This window comes from Aspergillus homomorphus, assembly GCF_003184865.1.
Source record: "Aspergillus homomorphus CBS 101889 unplaced genomic scaffold BO97scaffold_3, whole genome shotgun sequence".
Classification (NCBI taxonomy): domain Eukaryota; kingdom Fungi; phylum Ascomycota; class Eurotiomycetes; order Eurotiales; family Aspergillaceae; genus Aspergillus; species Aspergillus homomorphus.
Window position 1 is genome coordinate 902,530 of NW_020291889.1, and position 25,071 is coordinate 927,600.

Below are 25,071 nucleotides of genomic sequence, written 5' to 3' on the forward strand. Positions count from 1 at the left end.
CCCAAATAGGTATCAGCTGTCAGCCACGCCCCAGGCTCAGGACACAAGTGACGTTCCCAGGTATTGCCGGGCCGACCACGGAGACGGCGTTTCGCATGGCATTAGAGTTCAACACTATTCACATTCGAATCACGTCACTGAAAGAGAACAAAGAAGTCGCCAGCATAAGGTCGATCGGCTTTGATGAATAATTGAGCAATGCGGTCTGTTATTGAACCCGGTAAGCTGGGTCGACGGTCCAATTTTTATCTCGATGCTGGTTAACTTCCCTAGACCCGATTGAGGACCATGTGATATCGCATTCATATCCGTTAGATTCAGATTATGAATCTGAACTTGTTCTGATTACTGAGATGAGGTCCCGGGCACAAGGCTCACTATCAAACGTCTTCAGAGGTCATATCGGCGAGAAGTATATATTGTAGCGCTCGAATTTCAAATACCATCTGATATTCAGCAGACCGTTCCCCTTGCATTGCCGATTACCCATGGGCCCCGACGATCCGGGGTGTCTAAGTACGGGTGAACACGAAACACAGCATCAGACCTGGGTGCGAATCTCTTCCGTGGAGTAGGTGGCAGACACGGAGGTGGTACGTTCTTTCCGAGAATGGCCTTTGCTGCCGAGACACCAAGGTAGTACGGGGTACATCATGCTTCGTAGCTAGCTGCACCCTAGACAAGGTCACTATGCAGGTACGGGAGACCACATGGTATTCCATTGGACACACCATGTGAGGCCTAACCAGTTGGTCATGCTCTAGAACGGGGGCAGGATCGATTCCTTAGCTTGAGTGTCCTTGATAGCATTAACTGCTCTACCTTGAAGCGAGAGAGATCGCAGTTCTTTTGTATTGATCATTAGCATGGTCATCATGCTCGGCGTTTGCTCGATTGTGTCATAGACCGGCAGTCTATGTCTACAAAATGTCGGTCTCTCTTTCGTGGAACAGCCGCGATACAATTGGTGACCTCAATCAGCTTCCAAAAATGTTGCCATTGTCACGTCCTTGGCCTAAACATGGTAGCATCCTTCCCTTCCCTCGGGTCTGTGACATGCGACCTGTCACTTGGTGCCCAACTGACGTATGAATCATGCTTTCTGATTGATATAAATCTGCAGCTGCGAGCTCTATTTCCAAGTTTCCTCAATTGGCGGATGTCCTGCCCGAATAGCCAAGCGATAAAGGTTTCTCGTACGCGGTGCTTTCTCGGCGAAGAACCGGAGCAGGATCTTATATGCTGTGCGGAGTACTCCCTGGCCATTAGGGTTCTCGTGCCCGTCAAACTGTAAGATATTGGAACACTGCCTAAGATTGACATTGCCACCAGAACTTAATGTGTGTGGTTGATCTTGATTTTGCTTGCTAGTATTGATGAGGAGCTATCATCTCATGATATTTGCTTACTGAACTCATCACAACGAACAAAGAACAAACATGAAATTTACGGAGAATTACAAGAACACAGCGGCGCCATCAGGCGAGAAGTACGGGAGACCACGCGATAAGAAAATTCCAGAGCTTAAACTAGATCTACTGGAATGAATGTAAGCCGGACAATTAGCGGTGCATCGGATACCTGTCCAAAGTACCCGTGAGAAGGAGTGTCCCAATGACTTGGAGACTGTGTTGCCGATCGCGCTTCTTGGGTCAAAACCCCAAATTTTCGGTCCTATCGAACATGGAGGATTTGGAGCTATCTTCCCAACATTACCTTCAAATACCATACAGTTCAACTCACTCACAGCAACAATAATCGTGGACTTTGGGTGGAAGGCGGCCTAGAGGATCAGCCGGATGGCTGGGAGATCCTCAGTGAAATTGCGTACGTATATACAACGTGAGGGGAATCGGCGTGGCCTCGCCACCATGAAGGGCTTAGTGGCTTGGCCCTTGAGGCAACTACGCCCGAGGCAGTTTAGAATGGAGAAGGATCAAAGGTTGCGACAGCATAAGCATCTGCCAGAGAACCAGCCATGATTTCTTGAGATTACCATCTCGACAGGGGAATTGAGAACCCCAAAACTTTCGATTCTAAGAGGTTATCTGGCCGACACTAAAGAGAGAAAGCGGCGGACGAACAAAAGAAAAAAGATGCCTGGCCCGAATCTCCTTCCCCACTCTTCAAAAGTACCACTCGAGAAAAAACCCCCCCCTCTCCTCCCCTGTCGGCATCCATGCAGGTCATTGCACACTTTCTCGCTCGGTGGGACAAGGCAAAACCGGTTTAGCTGACTGCATCCAGCACCCAAGAAAGGGAGCAATCAACCGCTGCCCGTGATATTAACATTAATATGTGTTCTGATCGCTGAATGGTCAGAAAGATGGGCCGGCCCTATGTTATTTTGGTTTTTATTTCTATTTCCTTCTCATCCTTTTTCTTTTGTCTCTCCTGGGCCGTTCGCCCTGTGGAGCTCTCTGGCTACAATTCTAGTGATTGTAGTTAGTCCAGTACCTTAGTACTCCTATCACCCTGACTAAAACTGACTAACCACTAGTTAGTAACGACAGCGACCGTTTTTCATGGTTGAGAAAATGCATTGTTATTTAGTTCGAGTAGGTACAAACTTAAAGGAGGTGATGACTTAGTCCGGCCACTCTTTCTTCCGCGCTCCAATCCGGCAGCTTAATGTTGGATCAGGCAATCCACCCACCCCCTTTAGAAAGACTCGCCACAGTCAACTTGTCGCATCGTCAGGTTGGAGCAAATAATCCCAGGCAGTAACAACTTGAGCACAAGCATCGGGATCGGATTCCGTATGCCCTGAGCCCATATGAAACCAATAAGCGGAATCCCATGATATCAGGGTGGTGATGGGAGAGCTGCGGGCAGATCCTAGCCGTTTTGGCGGTACTAGAAGGTTAGCTGCATTTGGCGACCAAAATGGGAGATCAACCTAGGAAGAGATAATAAGAAAAAATAAGAAAGGTCCCTGAAAATCGAAGTGACATGGGTAGCAAAGAACACCGAAATGCTCATATCGACAGGGAAGAACAAAAAAGAACTTGTCTCCAGAATCGAACCGGGGAAAGACAGTCGACGGGAAACGCTTCAATTGGAGACATGCTACGACGTGAGGGAAGAAATATATTAACAGTGATCATTCTGACAGGCCGGGACGGTTCATCCTTATCACGATCCTTCATCCTTCACTCACTCATCCTTCCTTCCAGTCTATCTCCATTTTTCTTGCCTTTACCACCCAGGACTACTATTACTTATTATCGGGAGTTTGCCAACCGCGTAGTGACTCTCACCTCAAGACACGAAGATTCGATTCATTTACTCCAGTTCTTTTGCTCTTACCCAAGAGAACCCACATACGGGGAACTGATCGCCTGCTCCACATCCCGAATGAGTCAGGGATGCACTGCTGGAATATCCACCGGTTCTGTGGATACTGAATAAACCACCTTTGAGGCCACTACTCGCCTTCCTAGAACTCTCTAGACCCCGTCACCTCGTCAACTAAACTACTCGACTAACTAGAAAATAATCACCACTAAATTGTAGGACACTTACAAGTGACTTACACTACAGTGACTTAGTCTGAAGTCTGGAGAACTCCTGGCCCGGTGCTTGGCTTTGCTTTGCTTTGCCTCTCTCCCCCCTCCGAGTCCTCTCCCGAGTTTCCCCCCGTCCCTCAATTACTACTTTGGGCTCCACCTCCTTCTCCTCCTTCTCCCGACTCTTCTCTTCTAACAATATCGCTCGACACACTAATCTTCATACACGCTCTCTCCTTCTCTCTCCCACTCCCTCCCTCTTTCGCTTCCTTTGTCCACCTCCCTTTCTCTTCGCTCTCTTGGCAATCAAGTTTTGTTTGACTGTATTACTATACTGGGTTATCTCTGTGCCGAACACTATCATTATTATTCAGTGGTCCCGCGACCACTGCCGTGGAAATTGGGATCATTCATTCATTGCTGCCGGTGGCAATCGGAAGAAGCGACGGGATACCCAAACTATATCTCCAGGAGTCACAGTCTACATTGCATTCATTCCCACCCTTTCGACGGTACTAAGGTACTGGCCCTTCCGTCCTGTCTTAGTTTCGACACGGCCCTTGCGTACCTCCTCGTCCAATCCGCCCGAAACATTCGCGCTCGCACCTGTCGTCATTGCCATTGCACTCGCTGTTCATCGCCCTCACTGTGAAGAAAGTGAACGCTCCTCATTCGTTGTCCGGGTTATCCTCTCGTTCGAACGCACCCAAGCGGCCCTGTTCAGCTTTCCCTGCCCACCCCGGGGTCGCATCGTGGTCCTTGCTTTGGAAACTCACCACTTCGACCCTCGTTGCGTGCTGGTCCCTGCGACAAAAAGACAGGCTTCTCCAACTGAGGACTTGGGTGCCTGTGGCCGTTGCTCGCCCTACCTTTTCCTTGTTTGGGACCGGTTGTTTGTTGTCCCTACCAATTTCCCGACCTCGTGCGCAACATCGCTCCTCGTTTCTGATCCGGCATCAAGGAACGTGTCTCGAGGTTAACTACTGACACCCCCGACAACTTCTCCCTGCCAACAATTGCTCCTATTATATCATTAGACTCACGCTCCTTTATCTGGATCCTTCGTTCTCTGAGATCGCGTCGCAGGTGCGTTAGCAACCGGTTGCCCTTCCCCAGCATTCTTTCAAGGCTTCTTCCCAGAAATCGGGCATTCTCCGGGAGATATGCAGAACCACCCATCCCCTCCCAAACATCCTCCAAACACTCCTGCCAGCCCTTTCCCGGAGAGCACGCCGCCACGATTGACTTGGGTGGAAGTCTCGCACCCTGCGCTGTCGAACTAACGTCTTTGACAGATTTCCATTACAATAGCCTTTCTAGCACAGTTGTTATCCTTAGATCATTCGCTTGGTTTATACGCTGGGGCGATCTGTTCTTTAATCCGTTCTTCGACGGACTCTTCTCTACTGCAAACTATATTCGACTCGATTTGAGAATGCTCACTATCGCTTCACTCGCTTAAGAGTTGGGCAGTGACCTTTGCGTCTGGCCAAGCCTCCTCAAGCTCGAAGAGGCATTGACACTCGCTGCAAAGCGTGGCACGACGAAAAATGGACTCGATGGAATCAACCAAACGACATATTGCACCCTTGAAAATTGAAAAAGGGCACTCGAATTTCCACATGAACCGTTCCTACTCCGCTCAGCATCATCTCGAGATGAGCCCTCCTCTCACGCCCTATAGTGGTGGAGACGACAGTTCGGAAACACCAAGGATTGTCTTTCACAACTATCTTCGCGCATTCTATCCTTACCACCCTTCGGGCAATGTGTCCCCATCAACCGTCACCCTTCCGCTCGACCAAGGCGACATCATCCTTGTACATTCCGTTCACACCAATGGCTGGGCCGATGGCACCTTGTTGGATACAGGCGCCCGGGGCTGGTTACCCACAAACTATTGTGAAGCGTATGATCAACAACAAATGCGCCCACTGCTCAAGGCGTTGACCGACTTCTGGGACATCATCCGAGGTGAGTGTGGGTTTGTTGTAAACGATACGGGCAATCAAGACCTAGTACGAGGCTTGATCGCTGGTGTCCGTTATCTCTTGGTAGGTTGCTGCTATGCAAATCGAGACTCCCCTCATGGCTGACAGAGCTCAAGCAAAAATCCGAATGCCTCACCCGCGATTGCATGCTGGTGACAAATCATGACGGTTTGCGCAGGAACCGCAAGGGATTGCTGGCGGATTTGTCGTCCTTGGTCCGGACCACCAAAAAGTTCCAGGAAATCGCTCAGAAGAATGTTATGCAGGATGATATCGACTACTTGGTGGATGAGATGCTGCTCAAGGCTTTCCGCATTGTGACTCGCGGGGTTCGCTTCCTCGATGTGTGGAATGAAGAGGTTGGATTGAGTAGGACGATCGCCGAACTCGAGCAACACTCAACGCACTACGACCTCTCGGGGCGGACATTCACCGAGGCACAATCCATAACGGAAAGAACACCGTCAGAAGCGGAGACTGAGCGAAACGAATCGAGACTGCTTAACCGGAGCCGATTAGATATGAGTCGGGCATCGACTTGCATGGAAGATGCGCAACCAGTGCGATCTGTGTCGGTGGCCACTAAGCGGATTTCCATATCCCACCGAGTATCTTACTCGGGACCCGCTGCCGCTGGCCGGAATCCTAACTTAGCGTCGGAGCGACTGAACTCGTCATACGACGCCTTTCTTGGCGTGTTGGGCTCTTTCATTGGGCTGCATCTTCAGTCGCGGTCATCGACGGAACTAGTGGTGACCACAGAGCAGTCCGTGCGCTCGTGCCGGGCTCTACTGACGGTCATTGAGGCCGCCTGTGAGCATGACCCACAAGGCAGTGGGTTGTTGGAACAGGCCAGAGACGCCATGTACGAACGACTTTCCGAATTAGTGTACGCTGCGCGCGACGCCTTCCGCCCACCTCATTCCCCTGACGATGAGCTAGTGTTTTTGCCCGATGAGGGCAAGCGCTTGGTGGACGCCGCCACGGACTGTGTCCGCGCGGCGGGGAATTGCCTGGCCAAAGCGCGCTCGATGCTGGAACATTGTGGCGACTTTGAGCTCGAGGCCATGCCCCAGGATGTGGCCCCTGCGGCGATAATGCTGCCGGACCTGAACCTGACCCCGCAACCGCCGCAGAAGGGCACTTTCGACGGTGACTCATCCCGCCCGCAGGATATCTCGCTTCGATTGCCTCCCCCTCTTCAGATCCCTAATTTGACTGATGCTGGTTACTCGTCCTCCCCTCCGGCACTGACTGATGACAGCACCCCTTCTTCTTTCCAATCGCGTGGTGGAGCTATCACCCCAGCCACCGCTAACACCGAGATTTCCTCCTTCCAGTCCACAAATATCCATTCAACGAGTTTGGATAAACTCTCATTCTCTTCCCATGATACGCAATCTTTTGAACACCGGAACAGTCAGCCTAAGTCCGAGGCGAGTGATTCGTTTGGCCGTGGGGTAACAAGCAATGGAAGTAGCTTCACGTTCCATAGTCGCCTTCGGGATTCAGAAATGAGCGGCGTCTCACAGACGTCGACCCGAGCTACTTCGCCAGATATCGGGAACAGCTACCAGATCCCTCACTTGAGGGGCAGCGTGAGCCATTCCACACTGGCCGAAGAGCATGAAGAAACTGAGGCCAACGTTCTCGAGCGAACCTACGCTCACGAACTAATCTTCAAAGACGGTCAGGTGATGGGCGGCAGCCTTCGTGCTCTCGTCGAGAAGCTCACAGCTCATCAATCAACCCCGGATGCCATGTTCGTTTCGACGTTCTATCTGACCTTCCGCTTATTCGCGTCGCCTTTGGAGTTCGCTGAAACCTTAGTTGATCGGTTCAACTACATTGGTGACACCCCCCACGCCGCAGGGCCAGTTCGTCTTCGCGTATACAACGTTTTCAAGGGCTGGCTTGAGTCGCACTGGCGGCATGATTGTGACAACGCCGCCCTAGATTATATTATCGGTTTTGCCAACACGAACCTCAGGTATAACCTGCCTACTGCCAGCAAGCGTCTCCTGGAACTTGCGGAGAAGGTTTCCATGGTTCATGGCCCGGTTGTGCCGCGTCTGGTTTCCTCGATAGGAAAGACCAATACAGCAACCGCCCAATATATTCATCCTGATACACCCCTCCCCCCCCCCGTCCTGGGAAAGAAGGAGCTGGGTCTGTTGAAGCAGTGGAAGACAGGGGAAAGCAGCATCTCAATCCTCGATTTCGACCCTCTGGAATTGGCCCGCCAATTCACCATCAAAGAGTCGCGGATCTTCTGTGCTATCTTGCCCGAGGAGTTGCTTGCCACCGAGTGGATGAAGAAGTCTGCCTCTCTGGCGGTCAATGTTCGCGCCATGTCAACCTTGTCGACAGATTTGGCGCACCTTGTGGCAGACTCGATACTCCAGCTTGAGGAACCGAAGAAGCGGGCGGCTATTATCAAGCATTGGGTTAAGATTGCGAACAAGTGCTTGGAGCTGAACAACTACGACTCTTTGATGGCCATCATTTGCTCGTTGAACTCATCGATGATATCGCGTCTCAAGCGGACTTGGGAGGCTGTATCCCAGAAGACGAAGACTACACTCGAGTCTCTTCGTGGGATTGTCGACGTCTCGCGCAACTACGCTGTACTTCGGCAGCGACTACAGAATCATGTACCGCCTTGTTTACCGTTTGTCGGCACCTACCTGACCGACCTGACATTCGTCGACCACGGTAACCAGCCGCTCCGTTCCCTGCCCACGGACGATGGGGAAATGGCCGTGATCAACTTTGACAAGCACATGAAGACGGCGAAAATCATTAGCGAATTGCAACGCTTCCAGATTCCATACCGTCTCACTGAGGTTCCAGAGTTGCAGGCTTGGATGCAAAACGAGTTAGTTCGGGTTCGTTCAAACGGCGAAAAGAGTCTACAGACGTTTTATCGTCGGTCACTCGTCCTAGAACCCCGTGAGGCACCTCAACAGCAACGCACCTTGCAGACAGAGTCCAGTTCCTCTTCCATTCTTGAGAATGCCAAGGACAAATTTGATTTTCTATTATGGACGCATCCCTCAAAAACAAAATCGGTAGCTACAAACGGCTGAATCTGGATAATTTCAGCCATGACGGCAGCCAGTTACGATTTACGAGCCTTTTCAATTCATGTTGGCACGGACTTACCACCTTACTCTTCTTTACTTCTTTATCTTCGACATTGTCATTATCTTTCGCCCTCTCATTGTGGATACCTCATAATTCTGTTTTCATTTTTCGGCCCCCTCTGCACCACTCCGATGTGGCACGCGCGATTCAATTACTGATGGGGTTTCTCTCGTCGTCGAATAGGGGAAATGCAGCATATCACACTGCGATCGTTCGGTGTACATGGATGGCACATACAAAACAACAATACCCATTTTATTCGGACTATTTATACAGGTTACCTAACGTTCAGACAGGGTGAACATCTGCCTGATTCATACTTTCTTTCCTCATGTTTGCTTACTTGAGATGGTGTATTAATGAGCATGAAACTTCATAATGTGCCCTCGATTTCAACGGAGCATTGCATTCTGCTGGCCATGAGGGACTGTGTTATTATTGACACCACTTACTTATTTTGTTGTCTTCGTTGAACGTTCTATTCATAGGGATTGGCGCAGTGTCCGGTCTCGATGGCACTACATTCAACTGTACGGTTTGGTCGGGCTCTGGATATGGATATAGGGATTGATACTCGCATTGGACTGGAAATTGGATGGACCGGGTATTTTTGGATTGGGATGGCACAAGGACGGGGAACCAAGGGCTGTATCATTTATCTTGCACATATTAGGCTCACGGCTAATGCAACCTGGCCCCTAAATTAATGCACGGTCACTTGTGATCTTAAGTTGGTTAATTCTCATGTTGCAGATGTATACTGTCTAGCTACAGCCGTAAGCTCGACTTCTCCCAAAGAAGCTCTGATGTAATGCATTGCCAACGCTTATACGCATCTGTGAAATTGCCACCATCGAATGTCTCGTCGCAAGTATACTCGTCTGTTCGGTCCCAGTCCAGGTCCGAAGCCAAGCCTGGTGAAATGGATGATTTGATATCCAATATGGGTATCATAGATGGTCTTCCGTGCGCACACTGAAATGGAAACGTACAATTTGCCAGTCGGCACACCAGGCTTCGGCAATCCTCCACGCTCAAGATGTCATTGAACATGATTGCCGAGCGGCAAGCGCGCGAATTGAGCAGGTCGACAATGCCCCGGGGACAGCCGTCTAGGCGACTGACCCAGCTGCTCTTGCTAGCAACGATACTACTGCCGATGCTGCTGCTGCTGCTGCTGCTGGTGGCGTCGTCGCGAGTCCCTTGCCCGGTACTTGAACGAGATATGCCCAGGTTCTCATCCTTGCGAAGACCCAAGCCACGACGGCTCTCCTCACGTTGCCAAATGTCCTCACGGATCAACTCCGTGGCCAGCTCCGGCTCCGTACGACACCGCTCTGCAATGAGCGTGGGCAGTGCCCTCACGAAGACGAAGGCGGTCGCATCTTTGGGGCCTTGTTCAATCGAATAGTCTACCCCCCACCCTCTATAGAACTGTTGGTACCTTCTGAATATCGAGGTCTCCGTGGGTGGAATTTCGAATATGATCGGATCCGCGAGTCTGACAGCCGGGGGGGCGTCTGTAAGCTTAGTGGGGAGAAAGGAAGCTAGAAGCGCCTCGACGCGACAGCGTTCGTCGGCAGCATGTTGATCAATCAGAATCAGGGTGCTGTTAGGGTTCGAAGAGGAAGGTCGAACTTCGGCGAGAATAAATTTCCTGTCGACTTGTGCGATAATTTGACAATTGAAAAGATCATGCTTGCGAAGTTTACCACGGTATTTAGACATTCCGAAGTTGTGTGATTGAAGAGTAATGGGAGTATCTGTTCGGAGGCTCGCCTCAGTGTCGAGGGCGCCGATGGGTCGTTCAGGACGGCCAAATATTGGGCTTTTCCAATCACCCAGGAGATTCTCGACCCAGGTATTTCGGGCCCGCGGCAAGATGGAGGATCTGGGTCGATCTTGGCCTTTGATACTTCGCTTCGTCAAGAAGGACCCGGTGGACCGCGGCCGTAAGGAAAGGGCTGAAGACTCGGCCCCAATGGATTGACCGGTCCGGGAGTTGATCAAGTGGCCCCGACCCGTGTAAGGGTCAGTCCAGGGGATGATTTGGTCAGAGTTTTTGTCGCTTGGGTTAGTCTCATTGCAGGCCGCGTAGTGGTTTTGTTTCCTAAAACGTTGTGCAACTCCTTCATCACCGGGAGCTACTTCAGGTGGTAGCGCTGACCTCTGTGGTAGGTTTCGATTGATTGCGATCGTGGGTTTGGATGCCAAATTTGCACTATGATTTTTCAGATTGGTGCTGGCGCTCTTGATTCGGGACCAGCCTCCGAAGTGGTGACTGACGGTTGGCGTTCGTCGTAGATTAGGTGTCTTTATATGACGGTTCGAAATCTTTTCCGTGATGTCACTTGTATCTGAGCGTTCGGCTTCAGATTCGTCGGGCTTCACAGCATCCACCGTTGCCTCGATCTTTCTTTTTCTAGCTGGGGCGCGCGGTCGTAAGCCCCGCTGACTGAGAAATTCGTTCAGCATTGCTCCAAGGACATCTAAGATACGCTGGACGGTTTGGTCTGACTCAGGAACACCTTGAGTATCACCATCGAGATCGGTACGATGCTGAGTAATGATGCGTATGTAGAACATGGGCCATTTGGCAGACACCTTGGAACTAGACTCCATTAGCGTCCCATAGCTATCCACAGCTGCTCTATCTTTCACTGACTGAGGCAGTGAAATTTTCGCAGCACCGAAGTCGGATAACGCGAAGAGACGGTTAACCTCAGTGTAGAATATGTTGGCACTACTAGACGGTAGTAGGGGGGTTGTACCCAGAGAGACAAACTGGACCTTCTTTGTGGGACTGGGAATGCATGATATAGCAACTTGGATTCGAAAGCCCGAAACACTGGCCGACACGACATCCCAGTGCTCAAAACCTCTGGCATCCACCAGACAGGCTTGATTTAAAATAGAGTTGATGCGTTGGAGGTCCAACATCACACCTGTTTCATGGCCTCCGTTCTTCGGATATAAGCAGTGTTTCTTTTCCTTATTAGCGTCCATGATCACAAGCTTCGCTAGTTGATTGTTCGCTATCATAAGCGCTACGAGTAGCTGCTTCAGGTCATCCCATTGCCGGTCCACTTCATCGGACTTCTGTAGAGCCAACGCACGACTCTTTACTCGTACTGGCATGTTGCCAAACAGATCGTTGACTGTAACACTTGTGCCATGAGCGCTAAACCTAAGTTCATGATATGCCGGGGCTGGGGTTAACCGGACGACTGGGGTGGCATGGTGAAATGCAATAGTATTTGTGCTAGTATGCCGAAAATGACGTGATGTTATGGTCAACATCGACAAGGCGGATAAGGAGGCCAAAAATGACCCATTATGACCGTACACAACTCGTTCTGCGCAAAGCTGTGAAGTATCTGTACTTCAAATAAGTACAAAGACTGCAAAAGCGATGTCTAACATACGATGCGCCTTGCCTAACCCACCACTTGGGTGGAACTCAACGGGCGGAATGCCATCTCCGTCATCCTCCACGATGCAGCCTCCGCGGGGAAAATCGACGGTGACATAGACTGTACGAGCACTTGCATCCAAGGCATTCTTGATCAACTCGATAATCACACCCTTGAGACTGGTAATGGATGTCGAAGACTTTATTTTCGACACCACAGCCGGTGGCAAGGGCTGAATCGTCCGGTCATTGGTGTTCATTGCAGCAAGCAGCTACGTAGACCAGCATGTTTCACTAATCGAGTAGCCCGCCCCGCTTGCCTTGCCGACAGAAAGGCCTTCGTTGGAGATCGCGAGCAATCACCTGGAAGTAATCATGTTGGCAGTATCCTCTGCTAGACTGGAGCGGTCATCTTTGGGCCAGCCCAGTAGAATCCAGGCAGTGCAGAGAAGAAAAAGAAACAGAGAGCAGGCTTGTGTTTGAAGAGATAGAGAAAAAGAGAGGCAACAGCGACGAGATGATGTCGTTCATCACGTGATGATAAGCGATCGATGTTCATCTGCGCTTACCAATTATTTGTTTCTCTGCTGATGTGAATCAAACAAGTAGAAGCCATGCATGTGACTCGCAGGTGCCTCTCGGAGGCTCCGAGAGAAAAAGAAATTGGCAAGAACGGGGTTCGAACCCGTGCGACTCACGTCAGGAGATGACTTAACAACTTAAGACTCCCGCCTTAACCACTCGGCCATCTTGCCCTTATCTCTTCTCCTGAAGCCGCTTTTATACTACATACAAGCAAAAGAGGTCCGAGCTCGGCTCGAAGATCAGGAAGTCCCGGAATCACCCACTCTTGATATTAGCGAAGTGAGTGGTTGTTAGTCACTTGTGTTATGAATCATTTTCAAGTTGCCGCGCTGATTTCATTGATACGTGCCTTAATAATCATAATCCACCCCCGCCGCAAATTGCCCTGCCCAGTGGCCAGTGCCCATTTTCGGCCTCCCGCGTGTCCCACTTTTGGTTGGATTCAACCCTCCGCCGTTTCGCTCACTCACTCGCTCGCCTTCTTCGTCTTTCTCTTTCTTCCCCAGACAATCCCACCATCGACAACCCATCCTCGACAACTAACCGCGACCACCAATTTTCTCGACTCTATTTCGCGATTCTTAGCCCTTCCACTTCGATCGGATTGAATTTACAGAATAATCTGGAGGGGTTCCCTCATCGGTATCGGATAACCCGGAGTCATTCATTGCATGGCTCTACGATAATCCACCGACCGGTATCGTCCTCTTGATTGACCTACACCATTCCCGCTGCTCGATAGTCTTGAGGAACACAGAGGGCCGACCATCCTCATTCTTCCATCATGTCTGAATACAACGGTCGTCCGGCCCCGAACTTCTCCCAATACTTGGAAGATCTGAACGCTATCCCATCACCGTATGACCAGGCCGTGCAGCAGCAACAGCAGGACTCCTATAATTTTGATGCCGATCTTTCTCTTTTTACCAATACTGAGTTCTTCGACTTTGATCATTTCGGCGACATCAACTTGCCTGCGTTCGATTCGGTAGACGAGACCACGGTGAAGAAGGAGGCCACACAAAATGCCAATTCCGACATGGACTTCTTGAATCTCTTGGGAGGTGAGTCGGGAAACTTCTCTTTACCGCCTACTTTCATAATGGAGTCGAGCATATGCTGCCGCAAATCAGCCTAAGGCGCTTTGCATTTGAAAAGAGTCGTTCTGCATCTGTTTTCAAAAGCCCTAGGCATTGAGCCAACTCACCCATCGTTGTCGTGTCTTTGCCTGTTAGCGCATGTTCAGACCCGCCCATACCCATGCTCATGTCTTGCATTTGATCCTTTTCCCATACCCTGCTTCAGGAACAATCTTGCCCCTCCAAGATCATACCACGAGCACGGGTTTTATACCAGCTGCGCTGCCGAGGTGAAGCACATCATCCGCATGTGCGTTGATTGGCTCCCAACCTGCATGAGATCCCTTCGTCTGTGTCGCGATCGCAAAACGTGCACTAGTCTTGCCAATAGCATTGGTAGCGTGAGCCGCACCACCAATTGCGCAATATCACGTGATATTGTATGGGAAGCTGCAGATGGGCGGTGGTGCCTTGGGCTCACCACTTCGCGGAGGCGGAGGGGTTTGGTTTGTTTGCTTGACATCAAAGCTGCTGTTTTCACCGCTAGCATCTCTTCTCCGGGGATAGATTAAACAGCATCTGAACCATTCACTAACTTCCATTTCAAGGCTTTGGCAACGTAAACGACATCCCTCCCTCCAATGCGAATGCCGTCAACGCGCAGCCTATGCCCCCTCGAAACCAACAGTTCGCCGCCCTTCCGCCCTTGCCGAACGCTCCTTTCAATGCGAACCCCGCTCCTAGCCAGGCGTCTTCGCAACATTCTCCGCAGTCATTGGCATCGATGTCCTCTCCCGCTGCGACCGCTGCTACGACCAACGCTCCTTCCACATCCACCACCGCCCCAAAGCGCAAGAACACCCAGAAGGCCCCACATATGAGCGTGGAAGAGGTTGCCCGTATTGCGGCGGAGGAAGATAAACGCCGGCGCAACACCGCCGCCAGCGCCCGCTTTCGTGTGAAGAAGAAGATGCGCGAGCAGGCTCTCGAGAAAACCGTCAAGGAGACCACGGAGAAGAACACGGCGCTGGAGGCTCGCGTCACAGCCCTGGAATTGGAGAACCAGTGGCTGAAGAACCTCATCACAGAGAAGAACGGGCAGACCTCGGAAGAGGCCAAGAAGTCAGAGAACGATATCGCCATCATGTTCCAGAAGTTCCTTGCATCACAACAGAAGGACAGCGAACGGAGTAGTTCCGACTCCAATATTGGTGTAGGCACAGCCTAGTAATGCTTCTTCTGTTTCGTCTTCTGTCCGCCTGCGTGCAAGCGCTTCCTAATCTTCCATCCCTCTTCTTTTTCTTCTCTTCTTCTCTTGTAGATCTTCACGTTTTCTGCCAGGAATTCTCCATCTCAGTCATTTTTTACTTGTGATGCTTCATGTTAATATTGGCTGGTGTACGTGTGTGGAGAGTGTCTGGCGCATGCGGAGCCTGTCTATGACAAGAACGGTTCTAGGGGTGTGCTAGCCAGGAGGCCAGCGTGCTATTCCAGTTGCTTAAGTCGGACCTCTGCAGTACGAATCCCAGGTGGCTTAGTCCATTGTGATTTCTCCTCTTATAATAGTATGATAATGAATGATACCGAAGCAATGATATATCATATTCCACTTCACCTTCTAGAGCTTTCTGGTTCTCGAAAATGCCTTAAGTATAAATGGATGCAGTCCAAGTGGGGGCCGGGTCCCTGTCCAACAATCTGCATCGCATCAATTGGATGTATGTGGATCTAAAGCACTTGAACGCAGTTGTGATGAACCGCATACTTCTTTAAGAGTCGTGAGCAGCAAAGCTCTACTGTTGCATTCACCCGCCCTCGAGTCAAATAATGATTGATGAAAAGAACATAGATTCAATCTTTACAGCCGCCAACGAAGAACAGATAACCGCCCATAAATTCAGAATTTCTCCCATGACCCGATCTTGAACGTCGCTTAAGGAACCTGAAAATAATAGATAAGCCGGTAGTAGATGAATGTTCCGGGGGACGCCACTTTTTAACTCCCGAGACGCCTCAAGTACAGAATACACTGGGCCCGGCCTTTTCCCTTTCGCGTATCAGTCATTACCCGGGCAAAGTAGAGCTGGAAATGGATACAGAGCATGTAAACAGAAAGGAAACAAGCTTCGGAATCAATATGTCACTGTCATAAAATCTCTTATCTGGCATTGCATAACTTCGTTGCGATCATCTGGTGTGTAAACGATAGAAAGAGCATGTGGCGGAAAGTAGTTCATGGAAAAAGGCCAGATAATGGAGGCATAAGGATTTTCCAATCTTCTAGCACAACCCATCGGCCTACTGACCAGACTTTCTGTTCACTGGCTCAGCCAGGCTTTGCTCATTTTCACCGAGTTTTCTTTCTATGATCTTTTCTTCGTCACTTTCGTCGCCGTTGATCTCACCCCATCCTGAACTGCGACGGCTGATGCGCCCCGATACGGCTGTTTGCTGCTGCTGTAGGGATGGGCCTGGCCACGCATTACTGATCCCGGCGCCGGTGAGATTGGCTGTATTGCTATCGTGGCGGCTATGTGACTGGGCTGCACTGATGCTGCCCGCACCATCGCCGGCCGTGGTGGCGGTTTTGTAGAAATTACCGCGCTCGGCATTTCCAGCCAAGGGAGTAGCGCCTGAGGCGGAATAGACGCTGGCGCGCTCAACACTTGCAAGCCCAACCAAGCTAGGGCGATTGAGAACGCCTGGAGCATTGAATGAGGGGGTATTGGACGGCTGCTCGCCAATTGTGCCGCTGAGGACGCTCAGAGGCAAGCTCTCCCGGCTGCCGCCAAAGACCGAAGATGGTGCTAAGGCGCGCACGGAGGCGTTGGTATCGAGTGAGTTACGGCGCCGTCGTTTGGATGAGGACGCCAGTGTCAGAATCGACGCGTTATCGGTAAGGAGATTGTTGGCCGTCGCGGTGCTATACGTAACTGAGTGGCTGTGAGGGGTAAGGTGGGGCGGGACAGCCGTGGCTGGCGAGGAAGGAAACTGATGAGTGAATTGGATCTGCTGCGTTGCGTGATTCTGGAGGGAGTTGGTGTGAGAGAGACCTTGATGGTGATTGTGTGCATTGTAGAGGTGACCCGATGGCGCCGCCGATTGAACAGTGGTTAAAGTGGTGGTCAGTGACCGGACAGACGGCGCAGGCGATGAGAAGGTGCTTCCTTCGCCTCCACCATGTGAACTGATGCCTCCTCCTGCTGTAACCATTGTACCTGCCTTCGAATATGCTGCGTCCGATATAGCTGTGTCGCCGTTCGTAGATATAGTCGGCGCGGTAGATTTAGCACTGGTCGCTGGGAGCTGGTGCTCGTATCCGGAGTATGCGATTGAGGGTTCGCTTCGAGAGCCAGACTGCCCATCAGTTTCGGCGCTAAATTCCGAAGCGGTGGCATCGCTCGCGTAGTCGCCATAAGGGTTGGCAGCGGTGGTATTCCCAGAGAGCGGGTAGGGGTTGTTCTTCGAACTGCGGTTCTTGTGTTTCGGTATCGCATGGCGCTTGTGAGACCAACGGTTGGAACCTGAATCGGTCGAGTGTTTCAGACTAGCAAGTCGCTTCATCCAACTGGAAAAAGGGTGCCGACGTCCATTGCGATCTGTGCCAAAATTGTGCGTTAGACAGTTGGAGGGGAAACAGAACATGGGAGGAGGGGGGAAGGGGTGGGGATATTGCTTTGCGCACCATGCGCCCTGGCGGGACCCTCTGTTGTGGCCATTATTCGGCCCTTCCAGAGAATGAGGATTTAATCGTTTTTCAGCTATGATATTGAATGAAAAGCCGCAAGTTATCACGTTCCCTCTAGCGGTCACAGATATTGAAATGTAGAGGTCTTGTTGTTGCCCGATCAAATAAACACCGCAGAATGAGTGGACTGAACCCGGGGAAGAGGGGAAGGCGATGGATTGGGTGAAATGGGGCAGGGATAAGACGGAGGAGCGTCGTGGGCAAAACACAACGATCAAATTGAATGCGCTTGGAACCAAGTTGACGAAGAACTGAGAGGCAGGAAGAGCAGGAAAAAAGAAAGGTGTGGGAGTTGCACAACTGACATTCATTGTCAATGCTAGTCAGGTGTTGCCCAGGCCTGGCACGTGATGATTAATGACCGTCGGTCCAAATCGAGCGGTGCCTCCCCTCCATTCTATTATTGTTCTCGTCGCTTCTTCTCGCCTATCTTCCTTACCCCTTCCATCGCACTTCCCCAGTGTCCTAATTCCATACCTATCGCTCTTGCCTTGGCTGCTGCCTTCTACTTTACCAAAAGATGTAGACATCTCAGCCTCGTTGTCTTATGTGGGGCAGGCAGGCTAATGTGGCGGGTTCTCGCTGGGTCCTGTTGCGGCCCATCATTCCTTTATCCAGGGCCATAGCATGGGTCAAATAGCCCGCTCAGGCTGGTTTGCGTGCCGCGCACTCAATGGCGCATCTCCAATTCCTCAATCATGGTTTTCGCAGATCTGTGCACAAGAATCTTGCACGGTCTTCAATTGTCCATTTCCCCCCCCCCAAATTCTAGGCAAGTGACTCATGCGTGCATGTCCTGTACTTTCTAAGTACCTTCCCGGCAGACCAGGCTTGCTCTATACCTTCTAGGGCTCCAACTATGTCCACGTCCCATGCAAATGCAGCTTTAGTGGGTAATGAAAGGCATTCGGTTGCATTGGGGAGTGACAGGCTGAAGCGGCATCTCAAGGAGCGACACATAGAATGTAAAATCTCTGGTGCCAGGGAACCTGCCATAAGCGCACTGAATAGTAAATTCCCGCACCATGCCAGAACCGCCTTGCTTCCTAACATTGACATTGGCCTTGGTTCGTGGATAACAACCCGCTTTATGCAAGCTTGATTAATCTCAATATAGCCCCTTCATGTTGATTCCCCTGCAAGCGAGGTGAATCAGGCGACCAAGGTCTAGGAGCCGTGGAATTTCTGCATCGCTAAAAATTATGATTCAAGGCCTGCTCGTTTGACTTAGACCCTTGTTGGCTTTGCTAATAATGTTAGTTTCGTCTGGCCCCATCTCCTTGAGGAAACGAGATGTTGATATTTTTAATCTTTCCCGAGTTCTGTAGTTGGAGCGTGTAAATGTATCTGAGCTGTGGACTGAGTGAGACTTTCTGTAAAGTGGCAGAACGATGTGCAGGCCAATGCCAGAGTATTCCGACTGAAGCATTTCTTAAGGACCCCTGGAGCAAAGACTAGCGGTATATGTAAATTAATATGATCTAGCCAAGCAAGAGTCCAGTTTTACGAAAGAAAAGTTAATCCCGCGGTGTCCAGCTCTTTTAGACACTATAGAATAATCCAGCGTGCTTCCTCCCCTGCCAAATATAACCCCGAGGTGATGCAGATTTCGGGCCTGATTTTCCTTGCTGTTTGGCATAAAGACGCCAATAGTCTGCGTTGCGGTTAGCGGTAATGAAGCTCAGGTAGCCATTCTCCTTATCCCATACCTCGGTTGCAGCTCGCTTCTGGCGGACTATGGAGTATGTCTGTTGGTAAGTTCTTTATCGCCACGTGACTTGGTTTGTTGGTGCCCCAGGAATCCAATCCTTGTTTGTCGCGACCAAGTTGAGATCGCAGAGCGCAAACACTTGGGGCCGGTCACCATCATCGCCGTGGTTACGCGCCGCGGTCATGCATCTGAATCCGAAGATCTAATACCACAGTCTTTCGCCAGTCATAATGGCTCGGTTCAAGTCTATTCGTGCACCAACAACTGCCAGTCTTCCTAACAACCTTCATATACCGTCTTCCAACCCGTCGCTTATCAAGACGTTTGGCAAGCTTACTCGCCAGGCTTTACTTGACCTTGTTTTCCAGTGGCTCGAGGATAGCAATGTGCGGCAATTTCCCCCGTATCTTCAAGTCGACGAAGACGCCGAAGGAGATGAGGATGGCAACGAGGAAGGACTCCTTCCCTATCCTGCCGAGCGCACTATCAACGGTGTTCGCAACGCCTATCAGGAACTGCAGTTTCGAAAGGGAGGAAAGCGTGAGGTCATAGATCGGATCCTCGAAGGTGACTGGAGACATGGCATTACTCTACGCCAATTGGCAATGGTCGACCTGCGCTACATGGACGACCACCCCGCAGGTTTGCGCTGGACAGCTCTAGAACTCTCTCGCATCAACAGCTCACCCTCGAATGACCTCTCCGCATGCATACCGCGTGTTCATGCATCGACCTTCCTGAGCAGCCTCCAGCAACAAATTTCTCCCCTGGTGAAAGCACATTATCACCTTGCCCGGTCGACTTCTCTCCCCCTCACGGTGCTCCGCGTCTTCGTAGCCACCTCGCCTTACCAACTTGCCCCCCGCCAGGCGGTCGAATCGCTCACTGACTCGGCCAGAATCATTTATGTCGCTTTCCCAGACAGTTGTCCATTCATTTACACATCCATCGCCTCTTCCCCGACCGCATCCAAGGCTAGCCGCGATACACCCAACTCCCCAATCGCAACCGACGCCCGCAGTCTCCAGCGCCTGGTGCGAGACGCCATTCCCAAGGCCCTCTCCCTCCCCCACCACCGTTATACCCTCAAGCCTACCTCCCTGACCGCTAAGAGTCTTGAAGCTCTCTTAGCCCTCCGGGGCCCCGGCCGATCCAATCGCGCCAACGGCGCATTCAGCATCTTCGCAGACGCCGCCTTGGAAGGAAGTCCACTCGATCCGCGGCCATCCAATACTGTCTCCCCAGATGAGCATGTCCGCCAATCGATGTCAATCCTCTCTAAAAAATCCCGCGATAAAGAAAACACTGCGACCGATGAAAGGGGGAGTTCTACCAAGAATGGACCACCACTTAAACGGTCTTCCACAGACACCAAAGCAGGCGGCATATCTAAGAGACGGACCCTAGCGCTGCAGTCCCGCTTCGGTACTTCGGGTACCTTATCCTCTGCACCGCTCGATCGGCTGGATGTTCGGTTGCTCGATGCCTTGCCAGGGGGTGCAACGGCAACAGAGCAGGTTCAACAGCCGACGATCTCGCTTACATTCACTGGTACGGATGTGATCGGTGGAGTTCACAAGCTTGCAGAGTTGGGTATCATCGATGCGGAGAAAATGCCTTCGTGGATGACGGGTGAGGAGGGCGTCAGTGCTCTTATGGTGAGGAAGGGGAAGAGAGTGCCCAGGGCCGATGGGTGAGCTCATTAGGGATGAGCTACGCTTGTGCATTTGATGCATTCTAATAATGTCATATGGGGTGCTGAAGCTGAGACAGGAACAGCGCTCGACCTCAAGAAGCCTAAAAACCAAGATCGAATCTAATCGCGTTTCTTTACCTATCCCGTGATAGTACGGGAGCACCGTCATTGCTGCAGAAATGGGAGGTATGGCGGCACAAGCTTATACACACGCGATATAGGCTGTCTTGAATTGTTCGGGCCATCGACATTGGTTCAACCCGGCCAATTCGGATTGTGTAAGCTGGCGCAACAACTTCAGACAACGCTGGGTCATCCATCGTCGGCTCTCGCGCGCGAATTGGCTAGGCTACAGCGAGTTTAATTCATATGTCTCAAGATCAGTCGGAGGACGGTTTTGATGTATCCCGTGGCGTTGAACTTCACAGGAGACAGATTGTATATGTTCCATCAAAACAAGGCAGCCCTTGGTGGATCAATCAAACCTCAACATCACCAGTGCGTTGGGATGAAGGATGCTTCATATTAATTAAGCTTGATAATGGTAATGGAATAAAAGGCGAATATCCGAAGTCCTCCAGCCACATTGCATGCAGCAGGTGATTCCTAGAACCTTCCGCGGCCGCAAGCAAGTTGATAATACCTGATTATGACCGTACCAGACGGCGAAAAAAACGAAATAACGTCTCCACGAAGCCAGTAGAGTAGGCTCATTTAGCACATCTGTCCTCAATAGTCATCGTAATCCCAGTCGTCCTCATGCTGATATCGCTGCCGGTGCACCCAGAAAGAATGATAGCTCGAAACGTCTAATCAGAGTCGATGGTCAGCCATGCGTCATATGCAACCGGAGTATGAGAAAATGGTGTGTCTAGAAAGAGACTTCATACCGCGACGTCCCGAAAGGCCAAACTGGTGAGCGACATTGAGGTAACCATCACGACCAACTTTGCCTTGGCGGGATAGTTCCTCCACGTTCACATTTTCGGTATCCGGCTGCCAGGGTGAACGACTATACTGGGTCAATAACAGATTATAGCATTGAGATAATAAAGAACAAACCAATAGACACATCTGACACCCTGTGACTGCTGGGTTGCAGCCCACTGCTGGAAGCAAGACTTATGAATGTTGTTTCCACATGCGGCCCGACACCAGACAATATCCTCCTTTTCGGGTTCGAACTCCATGAAGCAGATTGGGCAGTCTCCCTCGACAGGCTTTCTGTTGCCACCATTGTCCTCAGTGGAGTGTTCTTTGCTAAGCGAGGAACCGTTGTATATCCCTCGGAGTTCCTGGCAGGTGAGGACCAATCCATTACAGGGCGCAATGTTTGCAAGACCACTTACCGATGATAGGAATGCCAACTGGTACTGAAGGTCCTTCGGGGCCTTCAAGACATTGATCAATACTTGAATTGCCATGATTGTTAGGACCATAGAATAACAATGAGTGATAAGAGATAGCGACATAGTGATAGGATTGGGGTGATAGTCGAAGAGAACAAGACGTACCATAACAGATATGCTTGCATTGGTTCCCCCTGCGCGCATCCGGACAGTCGCAGGTGGGCACCTTCCCAATGGTGGTTTTGTAAAGGTTGCCAGTGGTCCCAACAATATCGAAGCTCATAACCAGGACACCATCAACAAGAGTGACGCTGTGCCCCACAACGAACATACTTGAGACAATCAGCTCTAGATTCCAAGTGATGATAGCCGGAAGATATCTACCGTTGACTCACTGCACGTGCGGCTCTCTCCTTGAAAGACTGCGGGGCATGCGACCTGAACCTACGTTCTCGCCGCTCCTGTCCACTGGGCGCTTGCTTCTGGGGGCTTTTCTTCTTTCGAGGGGTACAAGGTCCTTCAGTCAGATCAATCACCTTTTGATTACTCGAAATCGTATCATTGAAGGCGGTCTTTCGTAGTCTTTTAGTTGTGGTAGTGGTCGTCGTCGTCGTTATGATCTCCTCAGCAGTTCGCTTCCTTTTCGAGACAGCAGATGCGCGTATCGTTGTCTTTGCATGCTCCTTTTGAAGCCCACGTGCTGATTTTCTGGCAGTCTGCAAGCTAGCAGATCCCTCTAATTGTTCACCCATCGCAGGACTGAAAATCGTTAATAACAACTTAAAAGAGGTTGTTCATGAAACGAAGGATTGCTCTTGAAGGCTCGCGGTGGCGGCCGATAGGAACGATAACTGATAAGCGATTTACTTCCGAGACCTGAAACAACAGACCACTGCTTTGGTCAGAGAAATCAGGGTCCGAGACGTGCAATCTGGAAGTTGCTAGCGAAAGAGAAACAAATGGCTGATGTAAGATGCAATGTCCGGGATAGTCGACTAGTTTGTGCTTTTCGAGAGTCACTACTCCGTAAGGTTGATAATGATGGTGGTCGATCATGGATTAGGAGAGCGCCCACCTAATGCGGAGGTTTGACATGTTTGACATGTTTGCCCAGTTTGCCTGTAGGCTAACACGCCGATAATGATGGGGTTCTCCGAAATGACGTTCCTACGAGCTCATGTTACTAGCACCCAGGCACAGAAGCTCTCTACCTAGGACCGAAAATGGCGCGTCCTCGTGCCCATTCGGGCGCCGATGCCCCTAAAGAGCCCCATGCGGTCTCTCTCAAAGGTACGCATCACATTGCTGGGAGATCTCTCTCTTCTGACGAAGCGCCTAACTGATTGTTTGAGGATCGTTCAGTCTTGCGGTAAGTGATGGCATTCCTATGCACACCTTACACCTCGTCCTCGACGCCTTTCAAGCACGCTTCTCTCCCTGACTTAAGCCGAAGGCTATCGCGTCCGTCCTTGACCTACCAGTATCCCTTGCCGGCGGCGAATACGAAGATCTCAAGCAAAGCATCACTAAGCTACCCCGCCGATAACACGGATGATCACTTCATCCTCACGCCTAATGTAATTGATACAGCGATGCTCTAACGTTCAGTCACTGACACCATTCCTCTAAGTTGACCCTACCTCCTGCCTTCGGATCTGCATACGTCGGCGAGACATTTGCATGCACCCTTAGTGCAAACAACGAGTTGTCCGAAGATGAGGCATCACGTGTTGTCACATCTGTCCGGATTGTCGCAGAAATGCAAACGCCCTCCCAGGTATCGTCTTTGGATCTTGAACCTGCGGAAGATACGGCTTCGAAGGACGGGCTACAGAAGGGCCAATCTTTGCAGAAAATCGTACGGTTTGATCTTAAGGAGGAAGGAAATCACATACTAGCGGTCAGTGTGAGCTATACAGAGACGTCGATAGGCACGGACGCGCAGGCAGCAAGCGGGAGAGTGCGGACATTCCGCAAACTCTATCAGTTCGTTGCTCAGCCCTGTCTGAGTGTACGCACCAAGGCCTCCGAATTGGCGCCGCTCGAAGTCGAAAACAAGAGTTTGGGTCCATACGGGAAGACACGCTTGCTCCGCTTCGCACTAGAGGCGCAGCTGGAGAATGTGGGTGATGGTCCCGTCGTGGTTAAGGTAGGTTACAGGTGATTTGAAGAATTGGTTAATTTTAGCACCATGGTGTCTTCTTAGAAACATGTTGATTCTGGCAGCAAACACGACTCAACCCCAAACCACCATTCAAGTCGATTTCCTTGAACTGGGATCTAGAAGGATCCGATCAGTCAGAGTCCCAGCCACCGACACTACATCCACGCGATGTCCTGCAAGTTGCTTTTTTGGTTGAGCAAGAGGAAGGGCAGCAGGAAGGCCTCGAGGCCCTACATAAGGACATGCGACGCGATGGACGGGCTGCCCTAGGCCAATTGTCTATCGAGTGGCGAGGTGCAATGGGAGATAAAGGATTTCTGACCACGGGGAACCTCTTGACGCGACGACGGGCATGAGCCGAAAGCAAGGGGATAATAATGCGTTTCTGGTACCCTAGGGTAGGTAGCTTATGAGTAGTCTCTGGTTCTTGTGTAACAGCCTACCCAACCGCTCCGATCGGCCTATTACCATGCGAAACATCGCAGTGAACGCATGCTCGCAGGGGGGCAAGTTACGAGTGATATTCTGCAGGTGCAAATATGCAAAATCTGGACAACTCAGCAGTAATGCAGTGCCAAGCTGTACGATGGATAAGAAACGCCAAGGGCATATGGCGTCGCCTACCGGGGTATCGATCAGAGCCAAGTCGTGGTGTTTGCCGGAGACAACAATCTGAAAGC

At 50.9% G+C, this 25,071-nt stretch overlaps 9 protein-coding genes and 1 non-coding gene across 10 annotated transcripts; 6 read left to right on the forward strand and 4 right to left on the reverse strand.

Moving 5' to 3' along the window:
• The first annotated feature begins 825 nt into the window (after positions 1-825).
• BO97DRAFT_135973 (uncharacterized protein) lies at positions 826-1,375 on the forward strand. Its single transcript, XM_025690072.1, has one exon. The coding sequence runs from the start codon at positions 917-919 to the stop codon at positions 1,292-1,294; it is 378 nt and encodes a 125-aa protein (XP_025555655.1). The 5' UTR covers positions 826-916; the 3' UTR covers positions 1,295-1,375.
• A 3,532-nt stretch (positions 1,376-4,907) lies between these two features.
• BO97DRAFT_136099 (guanine nucleotide exchange factor) lies at positions 4,908-8,712 on the forward strand. Its single transcript, XM_025690073.1, has 2 exons — positions 4,908-5,563; positions 5,617-8,712. Exons 1-2 carry the CDS (start codon positions 5,060-5,062, stop codon positions 8,587-8,589), a joined length of 3,477 nt encoding a protein of 1,158 aa, XP_025555656.1. The 5' UTR covers positions 4,908-5,059; the 3' UTR covers positions 8,590-8,712.
• Positions 8,713-9,244: 532 nt separating this feature from the next.
• BO97DRAFT_467820 (putative DNA mismatch repair protein (Mlh3)) lies at positions 9,245-12,525 on the reverse strand. The gene is made up of 2 exons (XM_025699683.1): positions 12,073-12,525; positions 9,245-12,024 (listed from the first exon to the last, which is right to left on the reverse strand). Exons 1-2 carry the CDS (start codon positions 12,317-12,319, stop codon positions 9,416-9,418), a joined length of 2,856 nt encoding a protein of 951 aa, XP_025555657.1. The 5' UTR covers positions 12,320-12,525; the 3' UTR covers positions 9,245-9,415.
• Positions 12,526-12,723: 198 nt separating this feature from the next.
• Positions 12,724-12,814, reverse strand: BO97DRAFT_t48. The gene has a single exon. It is a non-coding gene; the product is annotated as a tRNA-Leu (tRNA).
• Positions 12,815-12,853: 39 nt separating this feature from the next.
• BO97DRAFT_136144 (uncharacterized protein) lies at positions 12,854-13,340 on the forward strand. Its single transcript, XM_025690074.1, has one exon. It carries the CDS (start codon positions 12,950-12,952, stop codon positions 13,250-13,252), a length of 303 nt encoding a protein of 100 aa, XP_025555658.1. The 5' UTR covers positions 12,854-12,949; the 3' UTR covers positions 13,253-13,340.
• BO97DRAFT_402899 (putative bZIP transcription factor (MetR)) lies at positions 13,051-15,312 on the forward strand. The gene is made up of 2 exons (XM_025694612.1): positions 13,051-13,708; positions 14,332-15,312. Exons 1-2 carry the CDS (start codon positions 13,429-13,431, stop codon positions 14,949-14,951), a joined length of 900 nt encoding a protein of 299 aa, XP_025555659.1. The 5' UTR covers positions 13,051-13,428; the 3' UTR covers positions 14,952-15,312.
• Positions 15,313-15,567: 255 nt separating this feature from the next.
• BO97DRAFT_383059 (uncharacterized protein) lies at positions 15,568-17,757 on the reverse strand. The gene is made up of 2 exons (XM_025693336.1): positions 17,409-17,757; positions 15,568-17,322 (listed from the first exon to the last, which is right to left on the reverse strand). The coding sequence occupies exons 1-2, from the start codon at positions 17,440-17,442 to the stop codon at positions 16,022-16,024; spliced, it is 1,335 nt and encodes a 444-aa protein (XP_025555660.1). The 5' UTR covers positions 17,443-17,757; the 3' UTR covers positions 15,568-16,021.
• A 1,431-nt stretch (positions 17,758-19,188) lies between these two features.
• Positions 19,189-21,063, forward strand: BO97DRAFT_136208 (CENP-N/CHL4 family protein). Its single transcript, XM_025690075.1, has 2 exons — positions 19,189-19,225; positions 19,408-21,063. The coding sequence occupies exons 1-2, from the start codon at positions 19,216-19,218 to the stop codon at positions 20,877-20,879; spliced, it is 1,482 nt and encodes a 493-aa protein (XP_025555661.1). The 5' UTR covers positions 19,189-19,215; the 3' UTR covers positions 20,880-21,063.
• Positions 21,064-21,520: 457 nt separating this feature from the next.
• BO97DRAFT_383064 (RING finger protein) lies at positions 21,521-23,248 on the reverse strand. The gene is made up of 6 exons (XM_025693337.1): positions 22,612-23,248; positions 22,393-22,559; positions 22,228-22,289; positions 21,941-22,173; positions 21,769-21,890; positions 21,521-21,687 (listed from the first exon to the last, which is right to left on the reverse strand). The coding sequence occupies exons 1-6, from the start codon at positions 22,977-22,979 to the stop codon at positions 21,608-21,610; spliced, it is 1,032 nt and encodes a 343-aa protein (XP_025555662.1). The 5' UTR covers positions 22,980-23,248; the 3' UTR covers positions 21,521-21,607.
• Positions 23,249-23,450: 202 nt separating this feature from the next.
• On the forward strand, positions 23,451-24,747 carry BO97DRAFT_420808 (trafficking protein particle complex subunit 13; the record flags this gene model as incomplete). Its single annotated transcript, XM_025696681.1, has 5 exons — positions 23,451-23,517; positions 23,590-23,596; positions 23,681-23,804; positions 23,858-24,376; positions 24,454-24,747. 5 exons carry the CDS (start codon positions 23,451-23,453, stop codon positions 24,745-24,747), a joined length of 1,011 nt encoding a protein of 336 aa, XP_025555663.1.
• Between the last annotated feature and the right edge of the window lie 324 nt (positions 24,748-25,071).